At 43.3% G+C, this 22,065-nt stretch overlaps 2 protein-coding genes and 1 long non-coding RNA gene across 4 annotated transcripts; 2 read left to right on the forward strand and 1 right to left on the reverse strand.

The window, feature by feature from the left end:
* Positions 1-3,150: 3,150 nt before the first annotated feature.
* Positions 3,151-6,267, reverse strand: LOC132463247 (7-alpha-hydroxycholest-4-en-3-one 12-alpha-hydroxylase-like). The gene is given in 3 exon segments (XM_060059273.1): positions 3,151-5,352; positions 5,355-5,772; positions 5,774-6,267. Coding segments are annotated over 3 exon segments (1,527 nt in total). The 5' UTR covers positions 6,233-6,267; the 3' UTR covers positions 3,151-4,702.
* Positions 6,268-7,992: 1,725 nt separating this feature from the next.
* On the forward strand, positions 7,993-8,987 carry LOC132462314 (uncharacterized). Its single transcript, XR_009526799.1, has 5 exons — positions 7,993-8,177; positions 8,274-8,392; positions 8,476-8,523; positions 8,652-8,732; positions 8,815-8,987. It is a non-coding gene; the product is annotated as an uncharacterized LOC132462314 (long non-coding RNA).
* A 6,408-nt stretch (positions 8,988-15,395) lies between these two features.
* higd1a (HIG1 hypoxia inducible domain family, member 1A) lies at positions 15,396-18,733 on the forward strand. 2 transcript variants are annotated; one of them, XM_060059274.1, is made up of 4 exons: positions 15,396-15,546; positions 15,901-15,986; positions 16,312-16,446; positions 17,545-18,733. In XM_060059274.1, the coding sequence occupies exons 2-4, from the start codon at positions 15,914-15,916 to the stop codon at positions 17,616-17,618; spliced, it is 282 nt and encodes a 93-aa protein (XP_059915257.1). In that variant the 5' UTR covers positions 15,396-15,546; positions 15,901-15,913; the 3' UTR covers positions 17,619-18,733. The 2 variants fall into 2 exon arrangements, with proteins under 2 accessions (XP_059915257.1, XP_059915258.1); XM_060059275.1 differs by having other exon boundaries at positions 15,434-15,546; positions 15,905-15,986.
* Positions 18,734-22,065: the final 3,332 nt, after the last annotated feature.

The raw sequence follows: 22,065 nt of genomic DNA on the forward strand, positions 1-22,065 counted from the left end.
TTGCCGTAGAAATCTGACCATTTGATGACACAAAAATGTGTCTTTATTTATTTTTGGAAGCAGTCTGCAAAATATATAATGTATACATAATATTTTGTATGAATATATATGTATTCTTTTTACATATTTGGTATTTAGTTTGTTTTAAAATCCTTGTTAAGTGTCATGAAAAGCTCTGGAAAATAAAGAAATGTATTAAAATATCACATTCGTCTTCTACAGGCCTATGGTCACGTGATCCCTTTCCCCCTCCCTCTCTCATCTTATCGGACAGCCTTTACCAGAGGAGGTCAGATGTGTTGAGGAGTCATGGAGAACACATGCGGCCGCTACCTGTTCCTCTTCCTTCTCTCTCTCTCCACCAGCCAACCACAGCCCGTTGAGGCCTCCAGAGAACGAATCAGAATGATCAAAACTTCTTCGGCTGAGATTTCTTTCGAAAATCGTTCGGATTCAGACAGGTCAGATGCTGATCCTGGTTGCAAATTCTTTGCCATCGCAAGGAATGAGTTTGATGTATCAAGGCTTTCAAAAATTTGTAGTGACGAGGAAGGAGATGATCATTGCTGGGTCGGTCTCAGAAAGAGGGGAAACAATGTTTGGAAGTGGTTGTACCATCATCATAAAATTAACACCCTGCGTGTCTTGGACTGGGCCGACGATAACAAGGACAATCTCGGCTGCGGTACGATACAGGGCAACAATCTGCACGACTACAAGTGTGACGAATCGTTAAAAGCTCTTTGTCAAGACAACAAACTGCGGTTGATGACGGAGGAGAAGACGTGGGAGGAGGCTCTAAAACACTGCAGGGCTATTCGTCCCAGTGTAGATCTCCTCAGCTTTCACGACAAAGATGAACTATCCTTTACCCAGCAAGAGTTGGCCTGGACCCAGACGGAGGAGGTGTGGATCGGCCTGCGCTGGCTGGCAGGCCGCTGGCTGTGGATCGACCGGAATGCTGGTGACAATGTTTCCTTGCCCGCCGAGTGTCCCGCCAACAGGACCCACTGTGGGACTCTGTCTGAGGAAGGCCTGCATGCAAGGAACTGTATGGAGAAGAGGAGATTCTTCTGTCTGTATCAGGCTCGACGTTGGTGATCATGGCGACCTGAACAGATTACTTAGTTACTTTAGGGATTCGACCGCATAGCTCAAAATGTTGAAAGGTTTTGTCGTCATAGATTGTAGCGCCGTCTTCAACATAGTCAAGGTGTTTAAATGTGGCCTGCAACCGTTTATACAAGATTATAGTGACAGTAACATGTGTATCTAATGTAAAGATAATATGACTATAGTCAAAGTAAAAGTACTTACTCACGCGTCTGTAAAGGATCTATTGCAAAGATGACACGATTATAGTCAAAGTAAAAATAATAATTAACATGTATGTAAAGTGATTCAACAACATGGCAAAAATGTTGAAAGGTTTTGTTCTCATAGATTGTAGCCCCGTCTTAAACATCCTCAAGGCTAAGCTTGTAGGTCATCAGTACAAATGTAGTCGTTGTGTGTAAATGTTGCATGCAACCGTTTAAACAAGATCATAGAGATTAAAGTTTGGGTATGGAATTCTATTTTTTTGGCCATTTTTGCAAAATTATAAATCCTTAACATAACCCACTTACAGCCACTGAGTTAGAAGTACTGACATGAAAATTAAACAAGTCAATCATCTGTGGAACGGGCAGGGCTCGAAAAACTCCAGCCAATGATTTCCAGAACCACCGAGTGGCATTGGACAGTAAGTACGTCAATCAAACGGTCGTACTGCACTCCCCCTCCCCCCACGCGTGACCCCTTCGTGCACGTACTCAAAGCTCGTGACCCAGAGCAAGCTTCTGTTTGTTGTTATCCTCCGGTAGCTACTGGAGCTTTAGCTAACTAGCTAATCCACATTTGGACCTAGCACTAGAAGACCACCCTAAACTCCAACCTAGCTACCCTGGCTCGCTCTCGCGCATCTATGTTCGTGCTTGTGCATTATTGCACGTCCATGTACTTGGAATGGGTGGAGTCAGAGTCAGCGTTGAAGGAGAGGGGGTAGGACCATTTGAGTTGTGTATTATCAATATCTGCTGGCGTTTCGCAAATCCCATACCCAACCTTTAAGTAAGAATACAAATTCACATAGATGTATAGGATCTATTGTCAAAGATAATGAGACTTTAGTCAAGGTAAGAATACTAATTCACATGCATGTATAGGATCTATTGTAAAGATATTAAATAAAAAATGGTGTTACCAATCATATATATAAATGTTGCAAGTGGCCATTCTTTCTTTTTATTCCTGTGATATTACATGTGTAACACTTGAATAAGCATCAATCATGCATCCATGGGACCAACTTGGAATTTAGCTATTTACCCCGACCGCCAAAAGTGCTATAGAAAAGATTTAAGGGCTATTATTTGAGTGTAATTTGTCGTAAATGACAGTCATCCCCGTCAGCATTGAATGAGTTGAGAGAATAAACCCTTTTTTGAGTTGACTGCGCCTGCTAATGTGTGAGCTCATTAAGAAAATGGATGTCTTCCAGGTCTCATTTCATCAGGGCCTCACTTCTCTGATAGGTTCAGGGAATCCATCTTGACTGTTTATCACTGATCCGCCAATGCAATTATGCTTCCAAAGGAAGCAGACTGTTTGATTGGTCGATTTCAAAATAAGAGTAAGAGATTAGTTCTGTTATTGAATAACTATTGACAAACTAAAAAGTAACATAAAAGCAATGTTCATTATGCAAAGTTATTTATAACCAACACATAAAATATAATAATGTGCTATTCTGTTGTGCATAATAATTTTCTAATAATAATAAGATATCCGTTTCATTCTCTTTGGCGACATCTTAGATGATAAGATATTTATCCCATAGATCCCAATTATGCAAATGCAAGGGCTTTCAACAGTGATGATGACAGAGCTTGACGTGAAGCTCTGTCTGGACAGGGGTTGTTTTTGTTGTCTGAGGTCCAAGATACGGTTAAGCTTCTAGGACACAGCCTACAACACCACCACCAGACTCTTCACACCAGGGGGGTACTCTGTCCCTGCACAAACAGTATATGCTTTGTCTATATCTGTTATGGAACAGAACGTGGGGACCCAAGTGCTGGACACAGGAAGACAGAGACGGGGTAAAGGGAACGGGATTTATTGGTAGGCAGGCGGGTAGTCAGACAGGCGGGGGTCCGGTAACAGGCAGGCAGTCAGACAGTCAGGGGCTCGACGACAGGCGGGTAGTCAGGCAGGCAGGGCGTCGGAGGCAGGGGGAGAACCAGAGAGGAGGAGAGATGGTTACCAAGGGGTCAGGCTAGAGGCAGATATTCAAGAATGCTTGTAGGACCGATACTAACTGGGTAGACGTAACGAAGAACTGGCGCCGGCTGATGGGAGATCCCCGGCTGAAGTAGGGAATGGTGATCGGTGATTGTAGACTGGTGTGTCAGGAGAAGGACCACTGACGTCAAGTAGCCACTAGATAGAGGTAGTGGACCGCGTAGCAGGACGCGGCGTGACAATATCTGAATCCTCCATGTGTCACCTTGGTCCCCGGGCCTGAATATTAGTACATACTGGTGGCACAGAACTTCGGATGACCTTTCTGAGAAGCAAGATTCTCTTCAGAAGGCTCCACGCTTTTTTCATCCTTATAGAATAGGCAAGATATTAATTATAATCCTTCTAAGGGTATAGTAATATTTTTCCACAATACTGACTGCATTATATTCCAATATATTTTGATTGTCACCGGATAACTGAGTTTTTTTTTTATTCCTTCACATAAATTAAGAATTTCTACAATCAACTGATGCAGAAAAGGCTGAATTGCTGCATAACAATTCCCCAGAATGCAAGAAATTTGATGCTCAGAATGTCAAGAATTTGTCATAACGCTATTTGTTTTATTCAACTGTGTTTTATTCCAGCTGAAACAGTGGGTTCAATGACACTAGAATAGCCTATGACAAAAATAACACACATTGCACAGTTTAAACTAAATAGTAAATATTTGCTTCATACTGACTGCAGAACATTCTGTTCTCCCTTCCTCACTCCTTTTCTCTTTGACTGATGAGCTCAGAGATTTCTCAGTTAATAGATCACCAAGGGCACATTATTGTAGCCGGATAACTGCCACTCTGTACCACCCCTGAGGTTGTGCCCTGGCTGGTAATCCTGTTACATGTTCACAAGCGCCATTACATATTGATCACTAAGCCCTTCTCATGAAAGAGCGGTCTGACTGGTCTAAACTTGATTGCAATTACCAATAATACAAATATTAACATTTGCCTATATTAACACCACACATGCAATTTAATATATTAACATAGTACGTTATGACATGAGAAAACATAAATGAGGGATCATGGCATCTTGAATATGTTTAACTAGCTATAGGACAAGTTTGGTAGGGAGGGGGTTGTGCAGGATGTCAGGGATCAGAGATTTGCTCTCTTTAGCAGTTAGCAATACTACTCCTTATATTTCAACTGTGTGCGTGTGTGTGTATGTGTGAGTGTGTGTATGTATTATTTAACATTTGATTAATTAAAGATGATTCTGCCATGAAGCAACCATCATAGGTTTAAGATACTGTACTAGATTAGGTGCCTGAAAACATAACATACACAAGTTGGATGGAGGTTACCACCCATAAACAAAGATTTAACTCCAAATTCTGATGCGTAATTTAAAATCGGAGTCTGTATCTGAAACCAACATCTCTTGTGGGTTGCATGGCCCCAAAACCCCATCGCTTGACATCAATGTCAGGTACCTCCTCATTAGGATTCTTCAGCTCAAAGTCAAAATATAATATCATGAAAAACACAAACTGCTTCAACTCATTCATGGCAAAGAAACGGCCAGGGCACATACTGACACCAGCTCCCCACGGCATTGTGTAGTACCTCAACTTCTTCCCGTTCTTGTAAAAATCTTTTTTCTTGCTGCCATCTGGGTTAAGAAAGCGGTCGTATTTGAAAGAAAGTGGGTCAGGGTGGATTTCGGAATCAATTTGAACAGCAGTGTAAGGGAAGAGAGAAATTATGTCGCCTTGTCGAATCTGATACGCACGACCATCAGACATTTTGAGGTTCATGTTTTCCATCACAGCTCTGTTGAGAACGGGCGCAACAGTCAGTCTCAGGGTCTCCTCAAGAGCACTGTCAAGGATCAGACTTTTCTGGATCATGTCATAGGTCAGATTGATGATCGGGCCACCACGCATCACTTCCTGCCCAGATTCCGTCACAACCCTGTCCACCTCCCTCCTCACAGCAGCCATGGCCTCTGGATTCTTCAGGAGGTACATTAGTAGCCAAAAGGCAGCAGGCCCTGGGATGCCCAGAGCATTACAAACATGCATCGTTCTTGCATGAACTCCTTCATTCCTAGTCCCTCGCTGGTCTGCTGCTCTTCACGCACCCAGTCGCTGGGATTCTCCTTATTCTTGACAACCTGTGATGACAAAGTTTTCCAAAACAGCCTCAGCAGCTTCCTGATCTCAATCCTCTCTCTGGGTGACTGGACACCATAGGCCAGTTTGGGGAAGTATTGATCAAATTTATGAAACTCTGTAAACAGTTCATCAGATTGTATTCTGTCCATCTCAAAGGATTTCTCAGTGCTCCCGGCCTCCCTTAAAGACACATTGCCGAACAGTGATAGGTACCCTGCCCTGAAAACAATATTGTAACTATACATGAAAAGTCCATCCTCAATCCAGGTCTTTTGGTCTCCACCTTTGCCTATACTGTGTGTGGAGCATGAGATTTTGGAAATTTTTCATTGTACTTTCTGTCAATAATACTAGTCCATCACCAATTAGATGCCTGTTGTTGGTAACATGAAATTGATTTTTTGAATGTTCTATTTGATTGAAATGAAAAACTCTGACCACCAGCTTCCTTGCAAAAGCCCTGAAGTCCAGTTTTGTGTGGGCCTCCTTGAAGACAGCTCCAAAAGATGAAGGATCCATGAGAAATGTGAAGTAATTCCCATCAAGTTGTACCGTGAATATGTCCCCATGTTTTTGCTTCATTCGCTCTAAGAACTTTGCTGTGTCCCTGCGAAACTCCAACACGTGGCCCAACCAGGGAATGGGACCTCTATCTAATGGGGGTTCACCTGGCTTTTGCTTTCTGAATGCTCCTAAAAGGTAAAACCCTCCAAATAGAGAGGCTAGAAGAGCCAGCAGGATTGGCACCAGTAAACCCATTGCTCTCTGTCCAAAAAATAAATGAGGCAGAGCTCTAGTTGTGCTAGTGGCATAATCCTCAGTCTTGCTCCTCCCGACGGGTTTCAAAGGCCATGGAATCCAATATCATCCCACTGCAGACACAAATGGGCGTTCTCGTGTGGTGGGGGTTCCCGTTTACACAGACTGGAACGCCCCCTTCTTATTCTTCGTCGCCTTTCTCGCTGAACTGTATTAAAATGTCAAAGTGTACTACTCCGAATCTATGTAAATAGTGTTGTAAATAAACTTCCAAAGCTTTTCAAATCTTATTTGGAAAATAACTTCACATGGTGTGTCTTTTTACAATGTATTCTTTACCAGCATTCGTAGTGTTGATCAGCCGTGAAATAGTCCGCCAAAGACGTCGCTTAGCAACCGAAAACGCTGAGGTTGACAAGTTACCGGACTACTACCCATGCAAGTGAACGGAGCGTTCCACGGCATTGAGAAGACCCGTGTAATTAAGGCCTATAATATTTCTGTAGAGATTTCTCCTCAGATTAGGCCAATAAAGCAATGATAACAAAAACAAAAGAAAACACAAACGCTCGATCCAAGGCCCCTGCATCTCTGCATGTTAGTTGGCGGGCCGAGCCCCTCCTTCTCGCGCTGTGATTAGCAACCCACACAGATTGAACACAGATTGAAAGTTAAACGTGGGAACAATTGGCATAACAGTTAAAGCAACTGGATAAAACGATAAAAAAACACAACACAAACACTTAAAGCGTCCCAGGCTACAATAACATTCAACATTACAATATGAAAAGCAAACTACACACACAGGGTCAACTTGCTGCTGCAAGTTGACCCTGCAGCAGCAGATGCCACTACCAGAGCTACGGAGACTAGCAAAGACACAACAGAAAAGTCTGTGTGTGTTTGTGTGTGTGTGTGTGTGTGTGTGTGTGTGTGTGTGTGTGTGTGTGTGTGTGTGTGTGTGTGTGTGTGTGTGTGTGTGTGTGTGTGTGTGTGTGTCCAGTCCTCCCATATTAATGTGTAAATCACATAACAAGTAGTCAACAGAAGACAATGTTTTAATCCCACTGTATATCTCCTTGTTACTTTTAGATGAGAACCCGTCGCCAGCCTTTCGGACTTGGTGTCAGGCTGGGGAATTTAGAAACAGGCATCCTTGGTTAGAGTGGAGGGAAAAAAAGTTAGGTAAATGTCAGCCAACATGCATATGGTATACACAATTGAAATTCATAATGTTAATCACTATGCAAATGAGAGCATAGCTAGTTCATGGTCATTTTTAAGGTGTAGTAATTTCAGACTTTTACACAATTCAATTACTGTATGGTATGTTAGATAACAACAGTAAGAGCTAAAATTAGAGCAATTGAAAGAGTGAAACATTAGTCTCCTGTCATCTCCTTCTCATGCACTGGTTAGCCATGGTTGTAAACAGTTCATTAAATAATTTTCAGTAGATTTTGTCCTTTCTTAGCATGTGCTATTGCTACAATAGATATGCAAAGGACAACTTGTCATTTTTGTGTTCTATTTGTTCAGACTGCTATTAAAACTGATAAACCTATTCAGCTTTCCATGATTTTTTATAATCATTATACTCTTAAATCAGCGGGTTGTAGACCCCTGCGTTGGTGAGTGTGGTGCGACACCCCATAAGCACCAAACACGTACACATACTGGTGAAACGGGTTTGTACGAGGCTGGGAGGGAATCATCACAGTATACCCACTACAATAAAATAGACTACACCACTGAATATAATTCTTAATATGAGGACACTTTGAATCTCCATTCCAAATACACTTTCTTGCACAGTACATTATCCTTCTCATTAGACTCCTGCAAGCCCGAGCCTGATGTCCCGACCCAATTGGCCGCTGACCACCAGTATGCCTCCACTGGAGTGGTCTATTTAAAGAAAATAAATCCTGTTCAGGACATGCTGGTATAGATGTCTACTTTTACACAATCATAGAAGGGTTATTTTTTTTAATGTTTTCCTTTCTGGTTTAAAGTAAGTTTTGCAAACTTTCATTTGTAGCTCAACTATGCCCTTGACCTTAGCAGACTGGAGGGGAAATGCTGGTCAAAGAGGGGGATGTCTGCCTGACAAGGGAAGACTTTTGGAGCTTGGGCCTTCCTAGGAACATGGAGTCCAATGTAGGCATAGGGAAGCTGTAACATGTAGGGTATTTTTTGGGGGAAATAATTGAAAAAGTTACTTTTGTTACTCTTTTTTTCAGATTGGAAACGCATGTTTCAAACTTGTGGCGGAGGCCGCCCGAAGACATGTGAGGCTTTGTCATTTGTTGACCTGTGAAACATTGTATTTTTTTCCAAATAATTGCAACAGTTATGTACTGCGATTTTCCCATGTGGTGCACTAATAACTATGAATATTTCATCTCAATCAATACAGGGAAAAGACATCCACGTTGTTGACGCATATGTGGTTCCAACTTGGAAGTCTGAAACAGTGGTCCCTATGGCTGGTCTTCCAGTACGTCATTATTTCCTGTAAGCTTCTGTGTAGTTTGAGACTGACCAACAGTAAATGCCCAAGAATGTGTTCAAATTGCTAGGGTGACCTGCTGCAGAAGGACCTAATCATCCTCCCTGCCTGGAGCCGACAGCCAGGGAAAGCAGACCACTATATGCTTTGCGTGAGTCTATTACAGATCATCTCAACCGGTGAAGTAAAAATGAGCTGCAGTGTTGGGATATGTTTTCATTCCTAATTATGGACTGTTTGTGATCTGAGCTGTTCTGTGAATGGTTTAGAGGTCATGAAACCAGCAGATAGAGAGCTCATTTTGCTGGACTCTCAAGAACCAGAAGGGTTAACTATTATGTTCCTATCTCACTCAAAAGCCACAGACGGAGGCTTGCGTACTGGACCAACGAAGCCCGAGCATTGCTTGCAGGGTTACTGGAGCCAGTGTATAGGATCCCAAAGGCCAAAAAGACCGAACGGTAAAGGACACCCAGTGGACACTGGGCATCAGTGCCACTCTCCCCTACGTATTAATTCTTTTTTTTGTACAAGCAAAATAAATCGCTTCAATAAAATGTTCAAGTTCTGAATTATCAGTTAATAGAAACTAGAAAATACTGTCTTAATGTTTAACTTTAACAACGCCAATCCTTACTTTAACATATGTGAAAATAAAAATATATGCATTCATCAGTGCTTTATAAACAACACTAACGTTTTTGTCCATTGGCTTGTGTCGACCACGTCACGTGTCGATACCTCATCTGTAAGCGCAGGACCCCGAGTCGATCTGGCAGCCGAGTCAATCTGGTCCCACACCGGCCTGACCCGGCTCAAGGATAGTGGTGTAAAATATCGGCAGGCCCGGTCGGGTAAATCAAAACCCTAATTTTGTTCTCTTTTTTCACCAGCTGTCCCGGGAAAATATAAATCTCTCCCGGGACACAATATGTCCCGTTTTTTGGGGGAAATGCCAACACTTCATTTGATAACTTTCGTTCTGTAGTCTAATACGGTTCCTGTGCTTCTATGGCTCTTAAAATTGTCCCCGTTTTCTTCCCGTCTATGCGTACGTGACCGTGACGCCCCCATTCTTGCGCTCCTCAGACAGAGCGGGAACACCATTTCAAACATAAACATATTCAATTGGAGGAAAGTCACTCAGTGTGAGTGGAGTAGAGCGCTGCGTCTTCATTTGCAATGGGAGGAGAGACTGACGAGGAAGGAGATGGAGCCAATAAAACATGCAAGGCGAAACTTCTAAATCTCACTAAAATATGAAGGGAAAAACACATTGGAAATCCATGCAAAAACAAAAAAAACATCAAGTTGTGCTATCAAACAAACAAAAACACGCAGCCATTGCAACTTTTATGAACAAAAAAGCTTCACCAGACAAGATTGCAGCGGCAGAGCTTTGCAGTGTTTACCATGGAGTGAAACATAGCCACAGCTACTTATCAACGGATTGCTACAATAAAGTGAGTGCGAAGATCTTTACTATTGCCACAAAAATGTCATGTGGAAGAACAAAAAGTGAGGCTTTAGTTCAGAATGTCTGAGCTCCTTACAGCCAGGAGAATTTAGCCACAGAACTGCAAAAGGCACTGTCTGTTCTGACGCATCAAACTCGGGCAACGCAAAACTGTATCCATATACTGTACAGTATTTCCACGGAGAACAGGACGTTCAATATGGGCTGTTGGAATTTTATGAAGACCCCCATGAAACTAGCCGTGCTATCTATGAGCAAATTGTGGATATCACAGAGAAAGAAATGGTGTAAGTCAGATTAGCGCATATGGAGCGGACAATGCATCTGTGAATTTTGGCACGCATAACTCAGTTTTCCAAAAACTGAAAGGAGTCAATCCACACATCATGAAGGGAAATTGCAAATGTCACTTGATCCACAACACCCTGAAAAACGCAAACAGAATTTTCAGTGCTGCAGGTTATGATGCTGAAGCTACTGTCTTAAAAATCGACAGCGAATATTTCAGTACAGTATAAAGAAATACTTAGGCATGTTCCAACCCGTTGGCTATCTCTGTTGCCTGCAATTCAGCGGATCTTGGAGTGTTGGCCTGCCATGAAGTGCTACTTTTTGTCATTGGGAAAGAAGGACTGTCCTGACATTATTTGGAGGGTTATGTGCAAAAGTGCTGCTGATGTTGCCGCCGACAGCAGCGATGAGGATGAGGTGACAGTGTCTGAGTGTGTCCTGCTGTTTCTTCACAATATCATGCAAGAGTTTCACTGCGCAATTCTGAAGTTGGAAAATGAGAGTGCTACTCTACTTGACATTCTGGAAGTAATGAGTCGACTGCGCAGCCAACTAAACTTGCGCCGTGCCCGTGCAGACAGGTTCTATGGTCATAAAACAAAGCAAGCAACCCGAAAACTGAGTGCAACAGAACAATCAAAGTTTGCAACACTGATTGACTGCTTCTTTGAAAAGGCTATTCTGTACCTTGAGGCTCACTTTGATTTTGATGATCCAGTTTTATCTCACACGAGCTGTCTGCGTCTGAGCGGTCCAATGGAGTGGGATGCACTTGAGGGATTGGTCAACAAACTAGCTCTGGACATAGATGAAGACAAACTGTACCAGGACTACACTGTATTACGTTGACTTAGTAGTCAACGTAGTATAGTTAACCTAGTATTTGCAATGCAAATACTAGGTGTCAACCTGGAGTACAAAACAAATGTTCATAAGATTTTGATGATTTAGTATCCCCAACAACAAGCGCTCCAATGCGTTCTTGTCGTAGGCCTATTGATTTTAATGAGGTTGGGCCAACAGTGTGAATCCCAATTCACATGTGAAAAAAAGAGGCTAAACTTATGTCGATTTTGAAATTTACTTCCCCCAGTAGTATTTCTTAAATGTGAAGCCTGCATTTTATTTTCTCACGGTGTATATTGTGTGCTTAATAACCAGCAATATATGATTTCATTTCGATTCAAATAATATGTTTCTTGGAATTGGTATCCATTATTATCATTTTTTTTTCTCTTCAAACAAAACAATAAAAATAAAGAAACAAAGAAAAGACAAATATTATGTCTCCTCCATTTCGGCACTTTGCGCTTCCTCGGGATACCGAAGATAGGTGGTAATAAATAATAATAATAATAATACATTTAATTTAGAGGCGCCTTTCAAGACACCCAAGGTCACCTTACAGAGCATATAGTCATCATACATTTTTTAAAAAACAAGACATTGTGGAAAAAAATAAAAAAATAAATAAATAAACATAAGCAATAAGAAATAAATAAAACAAAAACAAGACAAAACAAAACAAAAAAACAATCAAAACAGTGATCAGTTAGACGTTGTGTGCGAGTTTGAACAGGTGAGTTTTGAGTTGTGACTTGAAGGTTGTAATGGTGTCTGACTGTTTTATGTGTGGGGGGAGGGAGTTCCAGAGCCTGGGTGCTGAACAGCTGAATGACCGGGCACCCATTGTAGTGAGTCGTGATGTGGGGATACATAGTAGTCCAGCAGAGGTTGAGCGGAGGGAGCGGGAGGGAGTGTATTCTTGGAGGAGGTCGCAGAGATAACTGGGGGCTAGGTTGTGGAGAGCTTTGTAGGTGAGGAGTAGGGTTTTGTATTGGATACGGTAGTGTACTGGGAGCCAGTGAAGTTGAATGAGGACAGGGGTGATGTGGTCAGGTGATTTGGTGCGGGTGATGATCCGGGCGGCTGAGTTCTGAATGATCTGCAGTCTGTTGATGAGTTTGGTGGGGAGTCCGGTGAGGAGGGCGTTGCAGTAGTCTATGCGTGATGTGACAAATGAGTGAACTAGGATTTCAGTGCTGGATTGGGTCAGTGATGGGCGGAGTCTGGCGATGTTGCGGAGGTGGAAGAATGCAGTCCGGGTGATGTTGTGAATATGGGGTGCAAATGAGAGGGTGTTGTCCAGGATGACGCCGAGGCTCTTGACTTTGGAGGAGAAGGGTACTGGGAATCCATCGATAATTATGAGTGGAGCTGGGGTGTGTTGTGATTTAGTGAGGGTAGAGTAGAGTTCACACACACACACACACACACACACACACACACACACACACACACACACACACACACACACACACAGGTCATTTTGTAGGTCATTGTTATGGTTGGCTGTGTTAATATTGGAGTTCACAGCACATCTGCTTCAGAAGAGCTATGCCCTTCAGTATGGAGATTCTCCAACAAAAAAGTGGAGCACTACCACTTCATGAGATGTGTTATGTCATGCTGTGGAAGATAACAGTATATCAGTCAGAATAAACTTCCAAAGACTGTGTCACGTTAAAATTGTACCGGGGGCGAAAATTGTACCGGCCTACGTCATCAGTTGTTTACATCTTGACAACCTGCCTGGCAACAGACGACGCGATCGTCTGTTGCCGGGCAGGTTGCAAAAAACATTCGGCTCATGTTTCCAAAAGACGAAATAACATAATACACATAACGGATCGCTAGATAACACTTGTTTTTACTTTATATTAGTATTGTATTTAATTGTTTAATCGAATAGCAACAGACGACGCGATCGTCTGTTGCCGGGAAACGGGCGATCGCATCAAATGACGTAGGAAGGTTCTTGAACATTCGCATCCTACGTCATTTGACGCGATCACTGACTGAAGATTATGCAAGTAAAAAGTGTATGTCTCGCTAGAAATGTTATTAGAAACATGTTTAACGGTGAATCGATCCTAAAATATTGCATTTCCCATTCAGATAATAAAGATTAATAAAGATCATACACATTCACTGACTGAAGATTATTCAAGGAAAAAGTACATTTCTCACTAGAAATGTCATCAGAAACACGTTTAATGGTGAATCTGTCAAACAAATCAATCGACAATAGTTGCATAACGTGACGGCATCACCGTTGATAGACATTGATTTCCTTTCGTCTATATCCGACAGTGAGGGATTAACACTAATGTCTATCTGGCGTTGAAAAACGACGAAAAATGTACCCATTTTTCGTCGGATATTGACGCCAGGGATCCTTGCGTCACACATTTGACGAGTAGGGAGTGAGACTGTGTTGAACAGAAATGCTACAGCTTAGAAGCCAAATTTCTTTCTTTACCCCTTTAGTTCCACTCCCAACACTTTCTCTGATTCAGGGAGCTTTAGCTTGTCCTGCCAGGATAGCTATATTTGGTTGGTCATGTTGAACGCTGCCTCACAGCTGTGGGCCCGACCAAGTTCAACATGTACAATTGCCAAGTTCTCGGTCGATTTGAGGTATGCGTTGAACTGCCCATTTGACAAATGAACTTTGAATTTTGGATTAAACGCTGTTTACAACTTTTCTCAATTTAGAGCGCACCTAACATATGTCTGTCAGTGTGATTGTGGTTGATGTAAGACCATCCTAGATATTCTGGTGGGCCTTGTACTATTGCTACAGCGCCATCTACTGTTGGTAATAAGTAGTAGATCGCGAAAACAATGATTGACCCATATAAATAAAAAAATAAATAACGCACTCAACAATTATCATAAATGCTTTTTTTATGTAGCATTAAATTAAACAGATGACGGAAAAATGTATTAAATCAACATTTTAAAGAGTGCACTTATATGGATTTAAAAAAACATTATCAAACTGCTTTGAAAAAAAAGGCGACATCTAGCCTAGTTGTAGGCAACAATAAATTAATTGTAGCTTATGTGTTTGGAGTTAAGATGAGACAGTGATTGTGTAGCCTATGTTTGAAAGGGGGGTTATTATATATCTTAGCATTCGTTTTTGAGTATGACTTTGACTAAATTTCACACCGGTTCAACTTGCAGCTGCTTGAGCATGGTTTAAAATATGCAGGTCATGAAGCGTATTCAATCCGCTTTATTCACAGAGCGGCTATATTGGCTAGGTGGATGGTTAACCTTCTAGAATCTTTTGAACAATGACAACTCAGTGCGTTCATTTTAGTTCTGCATTCAATTACCTCACTCAGGTAGCATTAAAAATGCATTTAGAAATCGTTTTTATGTCATGTTGGTTTCCCAAAGTGGGTGCACCCGGGTGGGTGCTACGCACTGGTGGTGGTTGGTGAGGTCCCCCCTTCACTGTAAAGCATCTTTGAGTCTCTAGAAAAGCGCTACATAAATTAAACCCATTATTATTAAAGATTCTAGGTTTCAGCTCCATGGCCAATAAGTGGCTTATCAATTGTAAAATATAATTATCAAATGTATAGGCCTAGTAAAAGCAGTTGGCCTCAAGTAATCTTTAATTTATAATAGTGACAATAAAACAAAACTGCTTCATAAGTTAAGATGATGTTTAATTGAATGATAGATCCATACAAACAAGCAGATTTGATAATTGTTTTTTAATTTTAAATTGCCATTTAATGGCCAATTATTAAACATTCATTCATTCTTTCAGGCGCATTCGTCCACCATATATATAGATTATCAAATATTTTTCTGTTCTAAAAACACATTACTTAACTCAACTCGACTGTGTGAAAACTAGTGCATCTCATAAAGCTATTTGGCAAAGTGAACAGCGAAACTAAAACTTTTGTTATGTCCGTCTGCAAAATAGAAAAATGTAGAAATAAATTAAGTCACAAAAAATTGGTTATTTCTATATCGACAATATGCAGTTCTCGGGTCAGAAATACGAAAGTCATCCAACATTTTGCCGACGTCACGATTACGTGCCAAAAGCCTCGACATATGACGAAACAGAAACCGCTTCCGGTCTCTAGTGCGTTTCAGCGAGTCAAGATCACACACCACCAGTGCAGTCCTTTGCCAGAGTAGTTCCTAACGAACTATCACAAGGTAACGACTTTTATAGTTTAACGTCATTTTATATAAGGCTTCTGTTCTACCTGCTTCCAAGCTTCCCGTATTATGTATCTTATTGGTGTGTTTAACAATGTTATTTTTGACCTTCGTCTTCTTGGATGTGTTATGCTTGGGGACACTACGTTATGCTTGGGGACACTGCGTTATGCTTGCGGACACTGCGTTGTTACACTACGCAGATAGGTCTATAGCTGACCCTGGCCACCTCTGGCTTTTTAAACATCAGATGTTTAAATATTTGATGTCTAACAATCACAAATTTAACATCCAAAATGAACTTGAGCCTTGTTGAAAATGATGTCGTAATATGTGTTATTTTTTCTCCAGGAAGTTATTCAAGATGACAGACGCTGATAATTATAATGAATCCAAGTTCATGCGGAAAGCGAAGGAGAATCCATTTGTCCCAGTTGGTTAGTAGCCTAAACTAACAATCCTCATCTAAATACATAGAGGAATAGCTTATTAATTAATAAAATAATACTTGAAGGCATTGATTTGGAAATGCATACATTGTGAGCCTTTATATTTAGGGCATTTAACAGACACTTTTTATCCATAACCACTTACATTAAGTACATTTATCAGAAGAAAGAGAAACAAAAGTATATCGCTGTCGGTTCAGTAAGGATGTTCATCATTTCTTCTTTGTTACTGATACTAGACAGACTTCAACATGACCTTATCAATTACTGTTAAATAATTTCCAATTCATTATTGTCCTTGGCATCATAACAGGAATGGCTGGGTTCTTTGCCATTGTCGGGTACAGACTTTATAAAATGAAAAGTCGCGGGGATACCAAGATGTCCGTGCACCTGATCCACATGCGTGTAATGGCCCAGGGCTTCGTGGTGGGAGCCATGACTATCGGTATGGACCTTTTTGTTCACTATCACCCCATCTGGAAATGTATCATGACCTTGCTTTTTCATAACAATTATCTGACTGGCTTGTTCTATAGGCTTACTCCAAGGTTATTATTTATCCCAATGCAATTTGTAAATGACCATAGATAAGGCATGTATGCCATCATGCTTGTTAGTAGTCAATAACGTCTCTCAAGCGTAATGTGTTAAAAGTAGTTTTCCGCCCTGGTATGGTGGCCTAATATAGTCACTCTATAATTTATTATAAATGCAGTTTATAGTTAATAATTTTGATCTGAAGGTTGCTGCCATGACCTCCGATACATGACAGGATGATCTGAGTTAACATGCCTCAGGTCTAATAAGGAAACATGACGACAGGAGTCATGTTTACAGTATCAATTTACAGAGGATCGACAAATCATCGAAACACAAACAGGTTTTACCAAATATGCATGCATGGTCATTCCTATCTAATCAAAGTAGCAACTGTAGAGAAGGATTGAAAAATATATATAAGGTGCAGGTAAACTAATTAACAACAGTCAATTTAACCGGAGTGTCCACACTAAGTGTCCAGCCCGGGGGTAGAAGCGCCTAATGAGTCTGGTGGTCTGTGCTTGGTTGATCCGTTTATGCCTGCCAGATGGTAATAGCTCAAAGAGTCTATGATGTCCAGGGCTGCGAGTGGCTTCGGTTTTCAACTCATCGTGTCTCGGTGCCTTGCGCAAAGGGGATGCGTATGGCACATTTCTGCCTTTTCGATGTATGTGTATTAAACCAATTTGGGTAGTGTTATTCGTATATGCAAAGTAGTCTTGGTGAGCCGGCAATTGACCGAACTGCGGGCGGAAGAAATATAAGTTTTGGTGTAGCAAGGAGCAAAGACTTGGTGTGTCTTACCCTCTCCGTACCATATAACAGTAAAACCATTGTTATCATTGGGTTGTTCGATGTCTTAGTCATTTAATAGGTCCTAGATGTGGCATTTTACGTGACTGGTCTGGACCCACCCATAATCCCTTGTTCACATGTCACATGAAAAATCTCCTCTGTATCTTATTCAATGTTTTTGATTTATGCTTCTTCTTTTCTGCCTCAGGTGTCATTTACTCGATGTACAGAGATTTTGTGGTGAAGCCCAGAGAAGCACAAAAAGCCCTGGAACCCAAGTGAACTCTCTTCTAATATTTATTGTTTTTATTATCCCTTTAATATTACATCCTATTAAGGTGTTTGAAATGTTTTTTTTTATAGAGATCATACATTGTATATGCACCTTCCACAGCTCACCTCTGCTGTAAATAGTCATGCTATACCATTATCTATGGATTTGATAGTGGTTCCTATCAATCACAGCCTATATTATAAGATACAATATAAGATATCCCCTCAGTATTCAGAAACGGGTTTTGGAAAATTGATCATGAAGGCTGCCTGAGGATGACATCCGAAGTAGAATGTGTTATTTCATATTCACAAGCAATTTGGAAAGTTGTTTAATGCCACTACCTGTGAATATGTAACTACATGATCAGATGTTCTTTATGACATGACTGCATTTTGCACGTAGTCTGATTCACATTTATTATTTAATTGTCTCACCAGCCGGCAATGAGCAGTATCCTGCCAAAGTAATATATTTATTGTTGATGAATTTTTTTTTTTTGCCAAACTAAACACGGTTGAACATTTGTATTTTGACAATTTTTTTGTGATCGCGGTGACAGTTGGGTCTCTTAAAGGCACCCAGTGCAACTTTCGAGGCTTAAAAATAAACATTCAATTTCTAGTCTTTTTTACACGTAGTAAGTTTCAATAACTCCATACCATTACATACCGACATTTAAGCAGCAAAGATGAGACGTCGTTGTGTGGTGAGAACTGATACAAAATCGATAACAACAACAATGCCGCCATTTTCTTTATTTTTTGTAACCTACAATAAATAAAGCAGGCTTCCAGTCAATGGAAAAATGGCTTCTCCCCACCGGCGATTGTTGTTGTTTACGATTTTCTATCAGTTCTCACCACACAACGACGTCTCATCTTTGCTCCTTGAATGTCGATATGTAATGGTATGGAGTTATTGAAACTTACTACGTGTAAAAAAGACTAGAAATTGAATGTTTATTTTTCATTGAATGTTTACATAAAGTTGCACTGGGTGCCTTTAATTAAACCTTGGCTGAAGGTACGAAACTCAAAATACCAAACAAATCATTGACATATTTTTTTCCTTTTGGAATATTTAGTTTCAGAGTCATAATAAACAGACTTGTGGATCATTATCAATTGTTACCTCTTTTTAACACTTTCTTTTTTTACATTTTCTTCAAAAAGGCATCAGGTGGGTCCAATTTGTATGTGTAAATTCCACACTCTTTCATTCAGTTTATATCACAGCTTACAGAATCCTCTGGATTTAGTAAAGGTTCACATTTTATTTCTCCTAATGTTTCAACTAATAAAGATCTCAAATCTCATTGTGTTACAGCATATGATTCACTCTTATGGCGCGTTCACATCGCTGGGAATTATGGGGAAAACATTTTCGCGACGTCGGAAAGTTCTTGTGAACGACACGTCATGACGCTGTTATGATTCTACTTCCATTCGGCAACTGGGGCCAGATTTTGGCAAAAAATGTCCAGTTGGTGACGTATGGTTTACTAGTAGTGACGCCCATGAGCATGGCAGAACATGAAAGTTCTATTTCATCCTTACTGACCGCCAGAGGCAGTGCTTAAAGCACTGGATCTCCACCTCGCGCATGCGCATTTCGAGTACCTAATAACAACATAGTCACCTGTGACCCCCACGTGACACCGGGAAGGCTATATCTTCCGGTGTCATTAGAGGATCTGTTCCTTACATCTTCTCGCTGCGCAGGTACCGTATTGAACCTTTGTTTGAGAAAGGAAGGAAGCTGTTACAACTGGCTACGTGCAGCCTCGTGACCAAGGTCGGAGCTGCGGATAACCCGTCCTCCAGAGGCTGTGGCTAGTTCATACAGATACTTAGTGAAAGTAACTATAAGAAGAGTGGCCGGCGTTTGTTTGGGAGGGCAGTGTGCTCGCTCCCGCTCCCAGCACTCGTTCGCCTCTTGCTCTGTTATTGTTTGTTGTGTTAGCCGTTAGCTTTGCTCTGTTCTAACCATCAATTTATTTAGCCCTTACAACTTACCGGTGAAGGCATTGCTCTCGCTCCCGCTCCCAGTAACGTTTTTGTTTGGTTTCTCCCTTGTTTAGCAGCAGCGCTTACGCTCAAGCTAATTAATATCGGTCGACTTAATTTTCTGGTGAAGGGAGTGTTCTCGCTCCCGCTCCCGTTAACGCCGCAATTACCCCTTGTTTGGTTGATAATTACTAGCAGCGATCACGCTCAGGCTAATTAGTTTCGGTTTTTCATTTTTTTTCTGACGAGGGAAGTGCTCTCGCTTCCGCTCCCAGTACGCTGCCGGTGGCTACCTCTATAATGGCCCACCTGTGTGTCGCCTGTGCGGCTCCTCTTGAGCCTGAGGACGGCCACGACAGTTGCCCTCCTTGCCTCGGTCTCGGGCATCTGAGGGAGAGCCTCACGGACAGCGCCTGCATGAACTGCAGCCTCCTGCCTTGGGTGCTCAGAGTGGCTAGGCTAGCAGAGCTGGAGAATCGGGCAGCAGCCAACGACCCCTCTGCTTTAATGAGCCTCCCTCCCGATCAGCCCGGTCGTTCGAGAGGGCGGCAGCGGCATGATGGGGCTGCGGCTATAAAGAAAGGGGGTGCCCCCCCCAAAAAGAAGGCAAGGGGCGGCCTTGCTGCTAGGGTGGACGGATTGGCGTCCGACATGGAGCAAATCCGGTCCCTCCTCCTGGCCCTTCAGCCTGGGACTGGTCAGGGGCTGGCGGGGCTGCAGCCCGGCCCTCCCTCCTCCCAATTTGAAAGCGATGCCCTCTCTCTGGCGGCTTCGGCTAACCTCTTTAATGAGACTATGACCGAGGGCGATGCCTCCCACACGTTGGATGAGGCCTCCTGCTCCTCGGCACAAGGCTCCATGCAGGGTGCAGCAGACACCTCCATGGCGGCCGTCCTGCGGACCGCTCTGGCTCGCCTGCAGCTTGACGCGGCGCAGACTGAGTCAGCCCAGGCCAGCGCCTTCTTCAGGCGCAACCCTGTCCCGGCCACATTCTCCGTCCCTCCTTCAGAGGAGTATCTGAAGGAGCTCCATGCTTGCTGGAGGGACACTAGGGCCCTGTCCCACTCGACGTCGGACGCCCGGACCTTGGCTGCCATGCAGAATGCGGCACAGGTTGGGCTGGTCCGCATGCCGGCAGTCGAGCCTGCCATCGCCTCCCTGATTCTGGCTCCTGATGAGGCTCTGAGGCCAAATGCCAGGTGCCCTCGGCCACAGTGCAGGGTCACAGATGACCTCCTATCAAAGGCCTACGACGCAGCGGCGCGCATGGGTCGTATTGGGAACTCCCTTTCCCACCTGCTGCTCGGTCTTTCGACCTCTCTGCAGCAGGCCCAGGTCGAGCCGCCGCTGCAGAGTCTGAGTGACGCCTCGTTGCAGGCTTTTGCCCTCATGTCGAGGGAGTTAGGGCGCACTATGTCCACCCTCGTGCAGACTCGCCGCCAGGTGTGGCTTGCGCAGTCGCCCTTGACGGAGACATGTAGGAGGGTCCTTCGTGCGGTGCCGGTGGAACCAGGGGAGCTCTTTGGGTCAGCTGCCCTGGAAGCACTGGAGGGGGCTGCCCGAGCTAGGCAGACGAGGCAGCAACTGTCAGGCCTAAATAGGAGTGTGTCCGCTCCTAGCAGGCCTGGGGGCCCCTCGGCAGTCCCCCAGCGGTGTTTTCAGCCACCTGAGTACTCCGGTGGCATACGAAGGTCCCAGCGGGCTGCGCAACCGCCAACGGATGGCTTTCGGTCCCCCGAACGCCTACCTTCCTGGCAGCCCCGTGACCCACAACCCAACCGACGCCCCCCCAGAGCCTCAGGAGGCCGGGGGGGTAGGCACTAGGCCCTCGGGGCCGGTCGTCGGGAGTTTTTTCCCATCAGCAGCTTAGCTACTGGGCTGCCTGTACTTCAGACCCTTGGGTGGTTTCCACCTTGGCCCAAGGGTACGAGTTACAGTTCCGACGTCGGCCCCTAGCCTTCAGCCGGGTTAAAATGACTGTCGTCAACAACCCGGCAGAGGCCTTAGCTCTGGACCAGGAGTTGTCCACCCTCCTGGCCAAAGGGGCAATCGAGCCAGTGGATCCTCTGCTGCACCCCAGAGGGTTCTACTCTAGATATTTTCTCGTGAAAAAGAAAGATGGCAGGTTTCGCCCAATTCTTGACCTGAGGGGACTCAACCGGTTCCTGAAGGTCCTGCCATTCCACATGCTCACCGCTTCCGACACGCTGCGGGTGGTCGCAAGGGGAGAATGGTTCACCACGGTGGACCTAAGGGACGCATACTTCCACGTCCCAATTGCACCGCGCCATCAGCACTTCCTCCGGTTCGCCTTTCGCGGCCGGCACTTTCAATTCAGGGTACTTCCCTTTGGTCTCTCCCTCTCTCCGAGGGTATTCACCAGGGTGGTGGCGGCAGCTCCCACACCCCTGCAGAAGCAGGGCACGAAGGTCCTGCCTTATTTGGA

The sequence above is a fragment of the Gadus macrocephalus genome, chromosome 8 (genome assembly GCF_031168955.1).
Source record: "Gadus macrocephalus chromosome 8, ASM3116895v1".
NCBI classification, from domain to species: domain Eukaryota; kingdom Metazoa; phylum Chordata; class Actinopteri; order Gadiformes; family Gadidae; genus Gadus; species Gadus macrocephalus.

Coding starts and splice junctions, on each gene's coding strand:
- higd1a (XM_060059274.1), top strand. CDS start 15,914: ATGACAGACGCTGATAATTATAATGAATCCAAGTTCATGCGGAAAGCG. Junction 15,987..16,311: donor GAATCCATTTGTCCCAGTTG/GTTAGTAGCCTA, acceptor GCATCATAACAG/GAATGGCTGGGTTCTTTGCC. Junction 16,447..17,544: donor GGTGGGAGCCATGACTATCG/GTATGGACCTTT, acceptor TTTCTGCCTCAG/GTGTCATTTACTCGATGTAC.